This window comes from Acipenser ruthenus, chromosome 44 (assembly GCF_902713425.1).
Source record: "Acipenser ruthenus chromosome 44, fAciRut3.2 maternal haplotype, whole genome shotgun sequence".
Taxonomy (NCBI): Eukaryota; Metazoa; Chordata; class Actinopteri; order Acipenseriformes; family Acipenseridae; genus Acipenser; species Acipenser ruthenus.
This window is the reverse complement of record NC_081232.1, coordinates 6215001-6230156: the sequence shown is the minus strand read 5'-3', so window position 1 is coordinate 6230156 and position 15156 is coordinate 6215001. Positions and strand designations below refer to the sequence as shown.

The following is a 15156-nucleotide window of genomic DNA, read 5'->3' as shown; positions in this document are numbered from 1 at the left end:
AAACACAAGATGTAGCTGGACATGAGCAGTTATCTTTATCAGTACGGTGGGTGTCACAGAATTTGTTCTTGCATGAAGACTTCATTGGAATGCATGACTGCCCTAAAACAGACGCAGAATCAATTTTCTTGATAATAAAGGACATTTTAGTATGTTGCGGATTGGATATGGATTGTATACAAACTTACAATGGTGCATCGGTCCTCCAGGGCCAGATCTGAGGTGTAGCTAAACGAACCAAAGACGTTAACCCAAAAGCTCTTTCAGTTCATTGTATGAACCACAGTTTAAATCTTATTCTGCAGGAAGCTGGTAGCAAGTGTGGTACCATGATTCGTAGCGCTTTGAGTTTGCTGCATGATCTTCATGAAATTATTCATTCATCGCCAAAAAGACTTGCCTTTTTTGAGAACATCCAAGCGTCCTACTCCTGCCCACCTGCTGGGTTTCATTCGCTGAAGCCTCGCTGTCCCGCTCGCTGGACAGCAAGAAGTCAGGCAATTTAATCAGTATTGTACAATTACAAAGCAATTTATGACTGTGGCAAGATGGCTTGCAGTGGTGAGGTGTGGTGATGTCACGGACCAGGAAGTAACAGAACCAAAACAATGGACGGGCGGGTGAAACTGAACGCAACGGCGTTCAGCTGAATTTATTAAATAAATAAACAAAACAAAAGATTTAAACACTCAACAAACCAAAAAGGCACAAGGGCCAAACGAATAAACAAATACGATTTAGCAGTCGTTTTTAAATCTAGTTTCTCTCTCCTCGCTCTCTCCGCTCCCCGTACTCTCCTCTGTACACTCCCCCCCGCAGCACGGACAGCTGCAGGTTCTTATACTCTGGCCGAGGGGTTAACTAGCTGTTAATTATCTTATTACTCCTCGGCCACAGTCTGCACACGTTTAGTAAGGATGCGCGACTGTCAGCTAGTTAAATAATCAGTAGCTGATCAGCCACGCATCCTCACGAGGTTTTTAAAAATACAAAAACAATAATAAAAGACGCAGCGCTTTTATCCATGCCGCAAACAATAATACAAAAACAGTGCACAAATAGATAGGGGCAGGACACTCCGCCACAATGACACTTTAGAGGAACTCCTTTCCACCGGGGGTAACACAGAAGCAGCAAAGAAAGCACCTGGACTCCGAGCACTGATGACACGCTTCGATGTCCTTCTTGGCCTTAAAGTGTCTTTCAAGATTTTCTCATCAGCTGAAGAAATGGCTAGGGTGCTGCAGTCAAAAGATATCATGTCAGAGACTATTAATTCTACGGTTGAAATGCTGCGCTCTCATCTGACCAAAATGAGAGGGTACGAAGAATTTCACACAATCTTTGAGGATGCATAGCAATTTGGAACTGGAATCATAGAGGCTCTTGCCATTCCCCAGAGAAGAAGAGTGCCACGTCGCTATGACGATGGAATAGAGCCTCACCAGTGGACAACTCCCGAGGACTATTTTAGAAGTCATTTTTTTGACTTGCTTACCACTAAACTGAACTGTAGATTTGACCAGCCCACTTTGTTACTTCTTATGAGCATTGAAAAACTGCTCATAACCGCGATTAATGGTCAGTCAATTAGTCAAATACCAAAAAAGATTGTGGGTACATACTCCGGTGACATTGCATTTGACAAACTTTTAATACAGCTTGCAATGCTGCTAGACCTCTTGAAAACTCACAATAATGCGTCAAGGATGTGTATCACAAACGTGACAAATATTGCCACCATAATAGAAATCTTGACAGAAAGACCAGACATGCGCTCTCTGTTTTCACAAGTTGATATCCTTTTAAGGATCTGCCTTACTATCCCAATGTCTAATGCTACTGCTGAGCGCAGCTTTTTGTGTCTCCAACTGTTTTATATATACTGTATATATAAAACTGTCTATAACTTCTTATCGGCTACACCAAAACGCACAAAATTTGACATGGATGTAGGGGACTATGGGATGTTGTGCCGTGGTCAATATGGCAGCCTTTGGTCACATGGTGTGGCAGCCATCACGACGGCTCTATTTTCATACATTCGTGCATAAATCCAAGGTGTAATACACTACAGTCATGGAACTTTATATGACCATAGAGACTCTCGTGAAGTACTGGTGATATGAAAATGACACATTTTGGTTACATGGTTTGACGGCCATATTGATAATTGTAAGAAAAACTTTTGCAACCCATAATTAGAACACCATTGCACTTATGATCTTCAATGTCAATACAATTGTACAAACCATTGGAAAGTAATAACTGCTGAAGATTGAAACAGATTGCTCACACGACGCAGTGGCCATATTGGAATTTACGTTGAAATTTTAACCCCTAGGGCGTGCCGACAGGGTCATAGTTATAATGGAACACGTATAGGAAGTCATATGTGCTCTATGAAAAAATGTCATTGCCCGTGACCTCTGACCTCTCCTAAAGGTCAAACGTGATGCATGACATCATCAACATATGCAAATGGCTATAAAACTGCCTATAACTTTTTATCGGCTGCACCAAAATGCACAATATTTGACACGGATGTAGAGGACTATGGGATGTTGTGCCATGGTCAATATGGCGGCCTTTGGTCACATGGTGTGGCAGATATCTTGGATTAAATGGAAATTGAGCAGTTTTCAAAAGTCTTCTTCTCATGAACGGTAAATATCACAGCTGTGAAAAATTTTGTACATAAGAAAGTTTACAAACAAGAGGAGGCCATTCAGCCCATCTTGCTCGTTTGGTTGTTAGTAGCTTATTGATCCCAGAATCTCATCAAGCAGTTTCTTGAAGGATTCCAGGGTGTCAGCTTCAACAACATTACTGGGGAGTTGGTTCCAGACCCACACAATTCTGTGTAAAAAAGTGCCTCCTATTTTCTGTTCTGAATGCCCCTTAATCTAATCTCCATTTGTGACCCCTGGTCCTTGTTTCTTTTTTCAGGTCAAAAAAGTCCCCTGGGTCGACATTGTCTATACCTTTAAGGATTTTGAATGCTTGAATCAGATCACCGCATAGTTTTCTTTGTTCAATACTGAATAGATTCAATTATTTTAGCCTGTCTGCATACAACATGCCTTTTAAACCCGGGATAATTCTGGTTGCTCTTCTTTGCACTCTTAGCTGCAATATCCTTTTTGTAACGAGGTGACCAGAAGTGAACACAATATTCTAGGCGAGGTCTTACTAATGCATTGTAAAGTTTTAACATTACTTCCCTTGATTTAAATTCAACACTTCTCACAATATATCTGAGCATCTTGTTAGCCTTTTTTATAGCTTCCCCACATTGTCTAGATGAAGACATTTCTGAGTCAACATAAACTCCTAGGTCTTTTTCATAGATTCCTTCTTCAATTTCAGTATCTCCCATATGATATTTATAATGCACATTTGTATTGCCTGAGTGCAATACTTTACACTTTTCTCTATTAAATGTCATTTGCCATGTGTCTGCCCAGTTCTGCCCAGATCATTTTGAATGACCTTTGCTGCTGCAACAGTCTGTTTGTCTGTAGCTTAATGAAACTAAAGTCTGGGAGGATGTAGTAAACTATATAACTAACACAGACAGCAAGAAGATGGAATTCTATTGCGGAGTCAAACTTAACACGATTGAGGTACGTGTATGTGTTATACCACGCAGGTGTTCCTATTTTTTATTTTGTCCGTATCTTCCAAACAATCAACATTTGGAATCCGGGACTTTTACAATCCCGAAATCCTCCTCGCTGGCTAGTTATGCCATTCGCGACACGTCTAAACAGATGACGCGTCCATCAGAAACATGAACAGATCGTAATGTTGGGATTTGTAGTTCTTTCTGCCCCCTTTTCGTCGTCGATTCCTATACAATCTGAAGGTCGTATTAAACTATAATTCCCGATACGCTCAGCGACACCGATTTTGTGGGACGCCGGTCGTGGTGACGTGGAAGGGAGTTTGGTGTTGAATCTCAAACCGGGTCTATTCAAATTCGTGATTTCTTTAAAGCGAGCGCAGTTGCTAACATTTCTTTTTGAAAAAATTGTTACGTTGTTTTTTCAAGCTAAAAACATCACGGTTTATTTCTTGAAAACACGAATTCATTTATATATTCAGCGAAGTTATGTCTGGGAAGGTGAAGTCTAGGGCCGCGGCCAATGCCGATTCGATGGCTGGGAGCGTCTCCTGCAACGAGCGCATTCTGCGGGAGTGTCACCAACTCTACACCGAGGCCGATAGCGGTATTATTATTATTATTATTATTATTATTATTATTATTATTATTATTATTATTAGTAGTAGTAGTAGTAGTAGTCGTAGTAACAACATTAGTATAGTAATAGTTTAGTAATTGCTGTTTATTATTGCTACTATTCATTCATTTTGTATTATTATTGGTATAATTTCATATTAGTATTTGTAGTAGTCGTAGTATTGTCTATTATTATTTATTTATTTATACAAAGCGCTTCGTGCTTTATTAAAACTCATGGCTTTTTGTTTTAGTAGACACATTTTCTATTTAACAAATATATTATCCAACAATGCTTACCGGTACATAAACACAATACATATTACTTTGTCGAGAAGTCTCACTAAGAATTGAATCTATTACAACATAAGAACATAAGAAAGTTTACAAACGAGAGGAGGCCATTCAGTCCATCTTGCTCGTTTGGTTGTTAGTAGTTAATTATCCCGATTCATTCAGTCTTGAACAAAGAAGACTACGTGGTGATCTAATTTCAAGCATTGAAAATCCTAAAAGTAATAGACAATGTCGACCGAGGGGACTTTTTTGACCTGAAAAAAGAAACAAGGACCAGGGGTCACAAATGGAGATTAGATAAAGAGGCATTCAGAACAGGAAATAGTAGGCACTTTTTACACACAGAGAATTGTGAGGGTCTGGAACCAACTCCCCAGTAATGTTGTTGAAGCTGACACCCTGGGATCCTTCAAGAAGCTGCTTGATGAGATTCTGGGATCAATGAGCTACTAACAACCAAACGAGCAAGATGGGCTGAATGGCCTCCTCTCGTTTGTAAACTTTCTTTTGTTCTTACTTCTCTCTCTCTCTCTCTCTCTCTCTCTCTCATATTTTTTTTTTCAAATTCAAATAAACTTTGTTAGCATGACAGAGATGCACCAATATTGCCAAAGCATTTAAACACATTAGAAACCAACACTAACACATACATATGAACAAATAAAACCCTAATTCCCACTATGTATCTAGAACATTATTATCCCAATATAAACAAACAGATGCTGGTTTATTTTAGACAGCAACCCCCCCCCCCCCCCCCTTAATATATAAATGTGTTTGTTTATCCGCGTGATAAGGGTGACATGGAGCCACGGATGTGTGAAATCCGCGGTGTGATTGCGTGTGACTAGAATGCATGAACAAACTACAGAAACTAGTAATGTAAACCCAATTAGCGTTTACTGGAGATGTATGCAATACAGTATATTACAAAGAGAAGAATGTTTTTAAATGAGTTTACTTTGACAGCGTTAGTCCTAGCAAAATCAAAATACAATACACCTCCAACCTAATTTCCATTTTTTTCTGATATTAAAAAAATAGTAATATAAATACTACAAAGCTACGAGATCATAAGACATTTTATGACGGGGAATAAGCTATCAGCCCATCAGAGCTCACAATTTTCCTATAAACCTAACCACTACTCCACACTGCTGCCCTTGTTGTTATACAGTTAAATACAATAATGCAAAAGCTTTATTTTTACAGTTGGTTTTTAGTTATTAACATTGAAAACTCTGTTAACTCCTTAAATTAGGTCTTTGTTGGGTTTTCAGGTCTGATCACCATCTCTGTATCTGTCTGTCTTTCTCTCTCTCTGTTTTCAGGTCTGATCACCATCGCCTCTGCTCTGGGCCTCTCTCTCCTCCCCCCTCGTAAGAAGATCACCGTCATGCTGATGGGAAACCACTCTGCTGGGAAGAGCTCCTTCATCAACTGGTCAGTGTGGATCCCTGTGTGTGAGAGAGAGACTGTCTGTCTGTGATTATATTTTAATACTGTGTGTCTGTAAAACCAGGAATGGATCTAACTGCTATGCAACAAGTCTTATTTCCATTCCTATGATAACCAGCATTATTACTGCATAGATGGAAATAAGACTCGTATTTCATTTGTATCCATTCCTGGTTTTACCATGAGTTTAATAAGACACACCTGAGCTTACCTATACACACTTTGGCTAATCAAGCTAGTAGTAAAACCTGAAATGGGTGAAACTGCTGTGTAGGGGTCTTGTACAACAGTAGGAGACTCCAACTCTGTATATATTGTGTGTGATTTATATTTTCATACTGTGTATCTGTGTCTGATTGTGTGTTAATATGGTGTCTCTGCTTGGGTAACCTAGCTTGTATGTGAATGCAGTTCCCCTGTCTCTGTTTGTGTTTCTCTGTGTATCTCTCAGGTGTATCATGGTGTTTCCCTGTCTCTGTGTGTATAAGGCTGTGTATTAATGGTCTGTCTCTCTCTCTCTCTCCAGGTACATCGAGGAGCACATCCAGCGCACGGGCGTGGCAATCGAGACGCAGGGGTTCAGCTTCATCACCAGTGGTAGGAAGAGGGAGTCGCTTACGGTGAGGAGGAGCGCTGTCTGACTGGGATGAAACTTGCTGAAGACCTTACAAACACAAGTTATTAAGAGTATCAGAATCTGTCTGTCAGTCACACTTACATTATTACATATATCTAAATAAGCGTTTGTCCGATTGTGGTGAAGCTTGCTCAGGACCTTCTTTAGCTCATGTTATTGAGAGTATCCGAATCTGGGTGTCTGTGGAGGCTGGCTGTCTGGTGTTTGAATCTGGGGGTGTGCAGATGCTGTTTGGGGGTGACTGTCGCTGATGCACTTGTTCTTCCTCTCTCAGGGTAATGCCACGCTGCACCTGTACCCCCATTTTAAACCCCTGCAAGAGTTCAAAGGTGAGGCCTCAGATTGCTTAATTCTTCTGCTTGCTGCTTGTTCAGAATACTGCTGATAGAATTCTGATTAAAACCAGGAAAAGTGAACATATTACCCCTGTTTTGGCCTCTTTACACCTTTTCCCTGTGCAGTATAGGAGTTACAACAAAAGCAACACGGGAGGTAGGGCTTTTTCTTGTAACTCTAAATTATGGAATGCTCTGCCTTCGTTTGTCAGGGATGCTGGGACTGTTAGTTTAAGTCAAGACTAAAAATGCACTTTTATAAAATGGCTTTGAATGTAAGCTTAAAATTTCTGCTTTTGTGTTGTGTTTACTGTTATTTAAATGGTCTTACTGTGGCAGTTGTATGTGTGACATGCTATACAAATGTATTGTGGTTTGTCCTTTTGTGTTATGTACTGTACAGTGCTTTGCGATAGTTTTGTATAAAAAGCGCTATATAAATGCAACAAATAAAATAATTCGGGGCAACCGAAAATGTGTTTGAAGTCCTTGTTTTCGTTTTGAAGTTTGATAGTTTCTTCTGGTCATTTTATTTAATTTCTTTCTCCTCTCTCCCTTCTCTTTCTCCTCTCTCCCCTCTCCCCTCTCCCCTCTCCCATCCCCTCTCCTCTCTCTAGGAGTCTCCGAGTACCTCAGCACTGAGATCTCCACCTCCAAGCAGAAGAAGTTCAGTTTGGTCACTTTCGTGGACACCCCAGGGCTCGTGGATGGGGACATGAAGTACCCCTTTGACGTGGACCAGGCCATTCTGTGGCTCGGTGAGGGAGGGGTGTCGGCCCAATCTGTGGTCTTGTACCACGATACAGACCTCTATTAGATAAAATACAATCATGTAAAGAAAGCATTGCAATTCATCGATACACAGTGAATCAGTACAGCCCTAAATAATAGTAATAGTAGTGGTAATAGTGATAGTTCTGGTGTTGATAGCAATAGTATTGATCATTATTATATTAATTAAGGATTTACAGTGCCTTGCAAAAGTATTCAGACCCCTGACCTCTTCTCTCATATTACTGAATTACAAATGGTACATTGAAATTTCGTTCTGTTTGATATTTTATTTAAAACACTGAAACGCAAAATCAATTATTGTAAGGTGACATTGGTTTTATGTTGGGAAATATTTTTAAGAAATAAAAAACTGAAATATCTTGCTTGCATAAGTATTCAACCCCCACACATTAATATTTGGTAGAGCCACCTTTCGCTGCAATAACAGCTTTAAGTCTTTTGGGGTGAGTATGTACCAGCTTTGCACACAGTGTCGGAGTGATTTTGGCACATTCTTCTTGGCAGATTTGCTCCAGGTTGTTCAGGTTGGTTGGATGACGCTTGTGGACCGCAATTTTCAAGTAGTGCCACAGATTGTCAATGGGATTGAGATCAGGACTTTGACTGGGCCACTGCAGGACATTCACCTTTTTGTTCTTGAGCCACTCCAATGTTGCTTTGGCCTCGTGCTTGGGATCATTGTCCTGCTGAAAGGTGAATTTCCTCCCAAGCTTCAGTTTTTTAGCGGACTGAAGCAGGTTCTCTTGCAGTATTTCCCTGTATTTTGCTCCATCCATTCTTCCTTCAATTTTAACAAGATGCCCAGTGCCTGCTGATGAGAAGCATCCCCACAGCATGATGCTGCCACCACCATACTTCACTGTAGGGATGGTGTGTCTTGAGGCATGGGCAGTGTTAGGTTTGTGCCACACATAGCGCTTTGAGTTTTGGCCAGAAAGCTCTTTCTTGGTCTCATTGACCACAACACCTTTTCCCACATCACAGCTGGGTCACTCTCATGCTTTCTGGCAAACTCCAGACGTGCTTTCAGATGGTACTTTTTGAGTAACGACTTCTTTCTTGCCACCCTCCCATACAGGCCAGTGTTATGCAGAGCTCTTGATATGGTTGACTGGTGCACCATTACTCCACTCCCAGCCACTGAACTCTGTAGCTCCTTCAAAGTGATTGTTGGCCTCTCTGTGGCTTCTCTTACAAGTCTCCTTGTTTGAGCGCTGAGTTTTGAGGGACGGCCTTTTCTTGGCAGTGACTGGGTGGTGTGATGCAGCTTCCACTTCCTGATTATTGATCCAACTGTGCTCACTGGGATATCCAAACACTTGGATATTATTTTGTACCCTTTCCCTAATCTATGCATTTGTATTACTTTATCTCTAACTTCTGTAGAATGCTCTTTGGTCTTCATTTTCCTTCAGATTCACAGCCTGACTAATGATCCTTCAACAGTGGGTTTTTTATCCAGAAAATGTGACAGCAACTTTAATGGTTCACAGGTGGAGGCAAATGGTAAGGTATTTGTGTCCTCGTTAGGGCAATTTCTTTCATCGGTGTGAACTGGGAGCTTCCACAGCACAGGGGTTGAATACTTATGCAAGCAAGATATTTCAGTTTTTTATTTTTCTTAAAAATATTTCCCAACATAAAACCAATGTCACCTTACGATAATTGATTTTGAGTTTCAGTGTTTTAAAATAAAATATCAAACAGAACGAAATTTCAATATACCATTTGTAATTCAGTAATATGAGAGAATTGGTCAGGGGTCTGAATACTTTTGCAAGGCACTGTATATCTATGTGGAGAATCTGAATAAATATTAATAATAATAATGCTGATAATGCTTGCTTTTTCCAGGGGAGCTGTGTGACCTCGTCCTAGTGTTTTTTGACCCCATGGGTCAGGCGCTGTGCAAACGCACCCTGAACATCGTGGAGAACCTGAACCAGGGCAATGGAGACAAACTGAGATTCTATCTGAGCAAAGCAGACGAGGCAGGGAGCGAGAGTGACAGACAGGTGAGAGGAGAGAGGGAGTGAGAGAATAAAAAAGCAAGAAAGCTGTACTGTGATAAAGGCAATGCTTAACTTTATTTTGAAGGAACTACAGCTCACAGCATGCCTCTCTATTGCAGATGGTGCTGGGAGCTGTAGTTTCTGATCCAGTGTCTGTCTCTCCATGCAGAGGGTGATGATGCAGATTGTTCAGGAGCTGTGCAAGAGGCCCGGGCTGAACAAGTGTGGTTTTGATATGCCAACGATCTACATACCCAACCCCAACAGAGTGAGTGTGTGTCTGTGTCTCTCTTTCTGCCTGTGTGTGTGTGTCAGCACTGACATCATTAATAATGCAGACTGCGCCAAATTACAGCTGCAACTCTCATAAAACTGGGAGAATACACCTGTCTGTGTCTGACAAGAGGTATGATGAAGACACAAGAGCCCAAACGCTTGACTTTTTATTATTTTCTTCTATTGTATTTTTCACCCTGTGCAGTTTCTGATTTAGTGTTTTGAAGTTTGGGATGAACCATCTATAATATCACAAGATCCACTCAACAAACAAACGTTAAGGAGAAGAAACAGTAACTTCCAATATCTCTGTCACACACACATTACACTTCTCTGCTTGACCCGGTTTCTTTTATTTTCAGTAACACTGATGAAGGCAGTGGAGCCCAAACGCTTGTCTGCTGCTTGACTTTCTAGTTTATTAGGAGGTCAGAGTTTCTGATTGTTTCCTGTTTGTTTTGTAGCCGAGTCGCTGTGTGAATCAGATCGAGGAGGCGTGTCGCACGATTGAGAGAACGATAAACCAGACCGTGCAAAACACACTGAATTCTGTCGAGAAGGACTGCGAGCTCATAGCAGAGGCTGTGGAGAAGAGACTGAGAGGGGACAGGTAGAGAGGGGATTGAGAGGGGACAGGTAGACAGGATACTGAGGAGACTGGTAGAGAAGGGACTTGTAGAGATGGGAGGGGAGAGAGGACTGAGAGGAGGGGGGAGAATACACCAAGGGAAGAAAGGTGTGTGTGTGTGTGTTGTATTGGTTTTTAACCCTGCCTCTGTCTCTCTCTGTCTCAGCGAGTCCTGCTCCTATAACCGGAGAGCTCGCACTCAGGGATGTCTCTTTGGGATTTTGGGGTTCCTTCTCCCCCTCTTCCTTCTCGCCTCTTTGATTCTGGGGAGCCTCTCGCGGGACGTCCTGGTTTTGGCTATGGGAGAGGACGGGACAGAGACTCTGTCGCTGTACCTGGTGAGTTAAACACAAAGAAGATCATGAACCAGCCCCTTGTGGCAGATATTTATAACTTAATACTTAAATATTATCTAGGGTGAATTAAGTTAAACACAGATGTTGGTATCTAAATTAATTAAAGTTAAGGCTACAATTTTGTCACAGATCACGGAAATTGTGAATTTGAACAAGTCTGAAATCTTGGAAATGGATAGAAAAAAAAAACATTTGGTTAGGCACTTCCTTTATTTCCTTTTAAAAATGCAGTATGTCATGTACTGAAAATACATATCTGCGAGTGTCTGTAAATTGTTTGGTTGTGTATGCACACAGCATTTGTGTAGAGATGTAGGTCAGCGAATGAGATTTGTAATTTGTGTTTTGTAGCTGAGCGAGCATGTAAATGAACACAGATCGGATGTTCACGGACAGCATTTGTTAATTTCTTTTTAAACAAAGTGGGCTTGCATCTTCAAAAAGTAGTCTGTTGAAAATAAATACTCAATTTCAATCAGTGGTATTGTAAAGAAAAATGAGTTCCTAATTCTTAATATTTAACATCTTATAAATTGTAGACCTTTTTACTCCACACCTGCTTTGGTAAAAGCACAGCACAGTGTAATAAAGCACAGAGTAGATAACGAACCAGCCCCTTCTCAAAGGTTACTGTTTTGGTATCCCCTGGTAAAAGCACAGCTCAGTGTAGTAAAGCACAGTGTAGTAAGTTGTGTTTCACTACATTTGTTCTGTTGCTAGAAAAACAATCCAGGTAGATTTCTAGAGCCACACAAGTTTCTGAATTGCAAAAGTCTAATGCATTCCTGTAAACCTCGAACCAAAACAATATACTCACATATACATATCTCTTTAATTCATAATCCCTCAGTCACACACACAGTAGCAAATGTACTTCAATGAATGCAACCATATTAGTAATTTACATTGCTTTTGTCTACAGTAGGAGTGCAGTAAAGTTTGGCTGCCAGCTGTAGGAAGAACATATAACATAATAAAGATTACAAAAAGCTTTAAACTTATGTATGTATGTTTTTATATACAGTACTGTGCAAAAGTTTTAGGCAGGTGTGAAAAAATGCTGTAAAGTAAGAATGCTTTCAAAAATAGACATGTTAATAGATTATATTTATCAATTAACTAAATGCAAAGTCAGTGAACAGAAGAAAAATCTAAATCAAATCCATATTTGGTGTGACCACCCTTTGCCTTCAAAACAGCATCAATTCTTCTAGGTACACTTGCACAAAGTCAGGGATTTTGTAGGCATATAGTCAGGTGTATGATTAAACAATTATACCAAATAGGTGCTAATGATACACTATAACACCATTTTTGTTCCTGGGTAGTAAGTGTTATTTCCTAATTGCTTATGCCTCAAAAGTATAGAAAATGGCTGCTATTCCCCACAGACTTTGCTTTTGTGACCAGGACAGTGATATTTTGAAATTTATCTATTTCCAATGAGAAAACGGGCGAATTTGTGTCTCTTCGTTCACATAGTCAGAAAAAAACAACATATGAATTCAAATTAACATGTATTTATACTAAAGTAATACAAAAATGACTACAAAAGATTTAGAAGTGAGTAGTTTTTCGAGATTTACGATTATACTGTAAATCACTTTCACGTATCAGCCCTCAAATGTAGTCTCCCATCATGTTCTCGTTATACTGTCCTTGGTAGCGGCGTTCAAAGTCCAGTATACCCTGGTGGAAGCGCTCGCCTTGCTCCTCCGAGTACACTCCCATGTTCTCCTTGAATTTATCAAGATGAGCATCAAGGATATGGACTTTGAGGGACATCCTACAGCCCATTGTGCTGTAGTTCTTCACCAGAGTCTCAACCAGCTCCACATAGTTTTCGGCCTTGTGATTGCCCAGGAAGCCCCGAACCACTGCGACAAAGCTGTTCCAAGCCGCTTTCTCCTTACTAGTGAGCTTCTTGGGGAATTCATTGCACTCCAGGATCTTCTTTATCTGTGGTCCGACGAAGACATCGGCTTTGACCTTTGCCTCAGACAGCTTAGGGAAGAAGTCTTGAAGGTACTTGAAGGCTGTCGACTCCTTATCTAGAGCTCTGACAAATTGTTTCATAAGGCCCAATTTGATGTGCAGTGGTGGCATCAGCACCTTCCGGGGGTCCACCAGTGGCTCCCACTTGACGTTGTTCCTCTCCACAGAGAACTCGGTCCGCTGTGGCCAGTCCCGCCTGTGGTAGTGCGCCTTGGTGTCCCTGCTGTCCCAAAGGCAAAGATAGCAGGGAAACTTGGTAAAACCGCCTTGGAGACCCATCAGGAATGCCACCATTTTGAAGTCTCCTATGACCTTGATGCCATCTCAGAAAAATGCAGATATGTATCCACTTAGGCAGCTGGAACTAAACTGAACTGGTGGGCTTAAGGCCCCTGTATTTATACTACTATTTATATTACTGGAAAGTTCTAGAAGTTACTCCAAGTTTACTCAGCACTGAATCTATCTGGAATGTTCTGGAAAATAGGTAAATTTCAAAATATCACTGTCCTGGTCACAAAAGCAAAGTTTGTGGGGAATAATAGCCATTTTCTATACTTTTGAGGCATAAGCAATTTGGAAATAACACTTACTACCCAGGAACCAAAAAAAAAAAAAAAATTGTTACACGGTGTGATCATCAATTCAATATGTAGGTTGAAACACAATCATTAACTGAAACAGAAACAGCTGTGTAGGAGGAATAAAACTGGGTGAGGAACAGCCAAACTCAGCTAACATGGTGAGGTTGCTGAAGACAGTTTACTGTCAAAAGTCATACACCATGGCAAGACTGAGCACAGCAACAAGACACAAGGTATTTATACTGCATCAGCAAGGTCTCTCCCAGGCAGAAATTTCAAGGCAGACAGGGGTTTCCAGATGTGCTGTCCAAGCTCTTTTGAAGAAGCACAAAGAAACGGGCAACGTTGAGGACCGTAGACGCAGTGGTCGGCCAAGGAAACTTACTGCAGCAGATGAAAGACACATCATGATTACTTCCCTTCGCAATCGGAAGAGGTCCAGCAGTGCCATCAGCTCAGAATTGGCAGAAAACAGTGGGACCCTGGTACAACCATCTACTGTCCGGAGAAGTCTGGTCAGAAGTGGCCTTCATGGAAGACTTGCGGCCAAAAAGCCATACCTCCGACGTGGAAACAAGGCCAAGCGACTCAACTATGCGCGAAAACACAGGAACTGGGGTGCAGAAAAATGGCAGCAGGTGCTCTGGACTGATGAGTCAAAATTTGAAATATTTGGCTGTAGCAGAAGGCAGTTTGTTCGCCGAAGGGCTGGAGAGCGGTACACGAATGGGTGTCTGCAGGCAGCAATAAAGCATGGTGCAGGTTCCTTGCAAGTTTGGGGCTGCATTTCTGCAAATGGAGTTGGGGATTTGGTCAGAATTAATGGTCTCAATGCTGAGAAGTACATGCAGTTACTTATCCATCATGCAATACCATCAGGGAGGCATCTGTTGGCCCCAAATGTATTCTGCAGCATGACAATGACCCCAAACATACAGCGAAAGTCATTAAGAACTATCTTCAGCGTAAAGAAGAACAAGGAGTCCTGGAAGTGATGATATGGCCCCCACAGAGCCCTGATCTCAACATCATCGAGTCTGTCTGGGATTACATGAAGAGAGAGAAGCAACTGAGGCTGCCTAAATCCACAGAAGAACTGTGGTTAGTTCTCCAAGATGTTTCGGCCAACCTACCTGCCGAGTTCCTACTTTTGAGGCATAAGCAATTAGGAAATAACACTTACTACCCAGGAACAAAAATTGTGTTACATAGTGTATCATTAGCACCTATTTGGTATAATTGTTTAATCATACACCTGACTATATGCCTACAAAATCCCTGACTTTGTGCAAGTGTACCTAGAAGAATTGATGCTGTTTTGAAGGCAAAGGGTGGTCACACCAAATTTTGATTTGATGTAGATTTTTCTTCTGTTCACTCACTTTGCATTTAGTTAATTGATAAAAATATATTTCATATTATTTTTGAAAGCATTCTTACTTTACATCATTTTTTCACACCTGCCTAAAACTTTTGCACAGTACTGTATATATGTGTGTGTATGTATGTGTGTGTGTGTGTGTGTGTATATATATATATA

General features: G+C 41.0%; 1 protein-coding gene across 1 annotated transcript in view; it reads left to right on the top strand.

The window, feature by feature from the left end:
• Positions 1 to 3898: 3898 nt before the first annotated feature.
• Positions 3899 to 15156, top strand: part of si:ch211-11k18.4 (uncharacterized) — a 15551-nt gene continuing 4293 nt past the window's right edge. The window contains exons 1-9 of the mRNA XM_033998204.3: positions 3899 to 4232; positions 5872 to 5983; positions 6525 to 6618; positions 6910 to 6964; positions 7588 to 7728; positions 9620 to 9780; positions 9947 to 10045; positions 10518 to 10663; positions 10848 to 11019. Coding sequence (XP_033854095.1) covers positions 4115 to 4232; positions 5872 to 5983; positions 6525 to 6618; positions 6910 to 6964; positions 7588 to 7728; positions 9620 to 9780; positions 9947 to 10045; positions 10518 to 10663; positions 10848 to 11019 — 1098 coding nt within the window. The 5' untranslated portion in view covers positions 3899 to 4114. The remainder of the gene's footprint in view (positions 4233 to 5871; positions 5984 to 6524; positions 6619 to 6909; positions 6965 to 7587; positions 7729 to 9619; positions 9781 to 9946; positions 10046 to 10517; positions 10664 to 10847; positions 11020 to 15156) is intronic.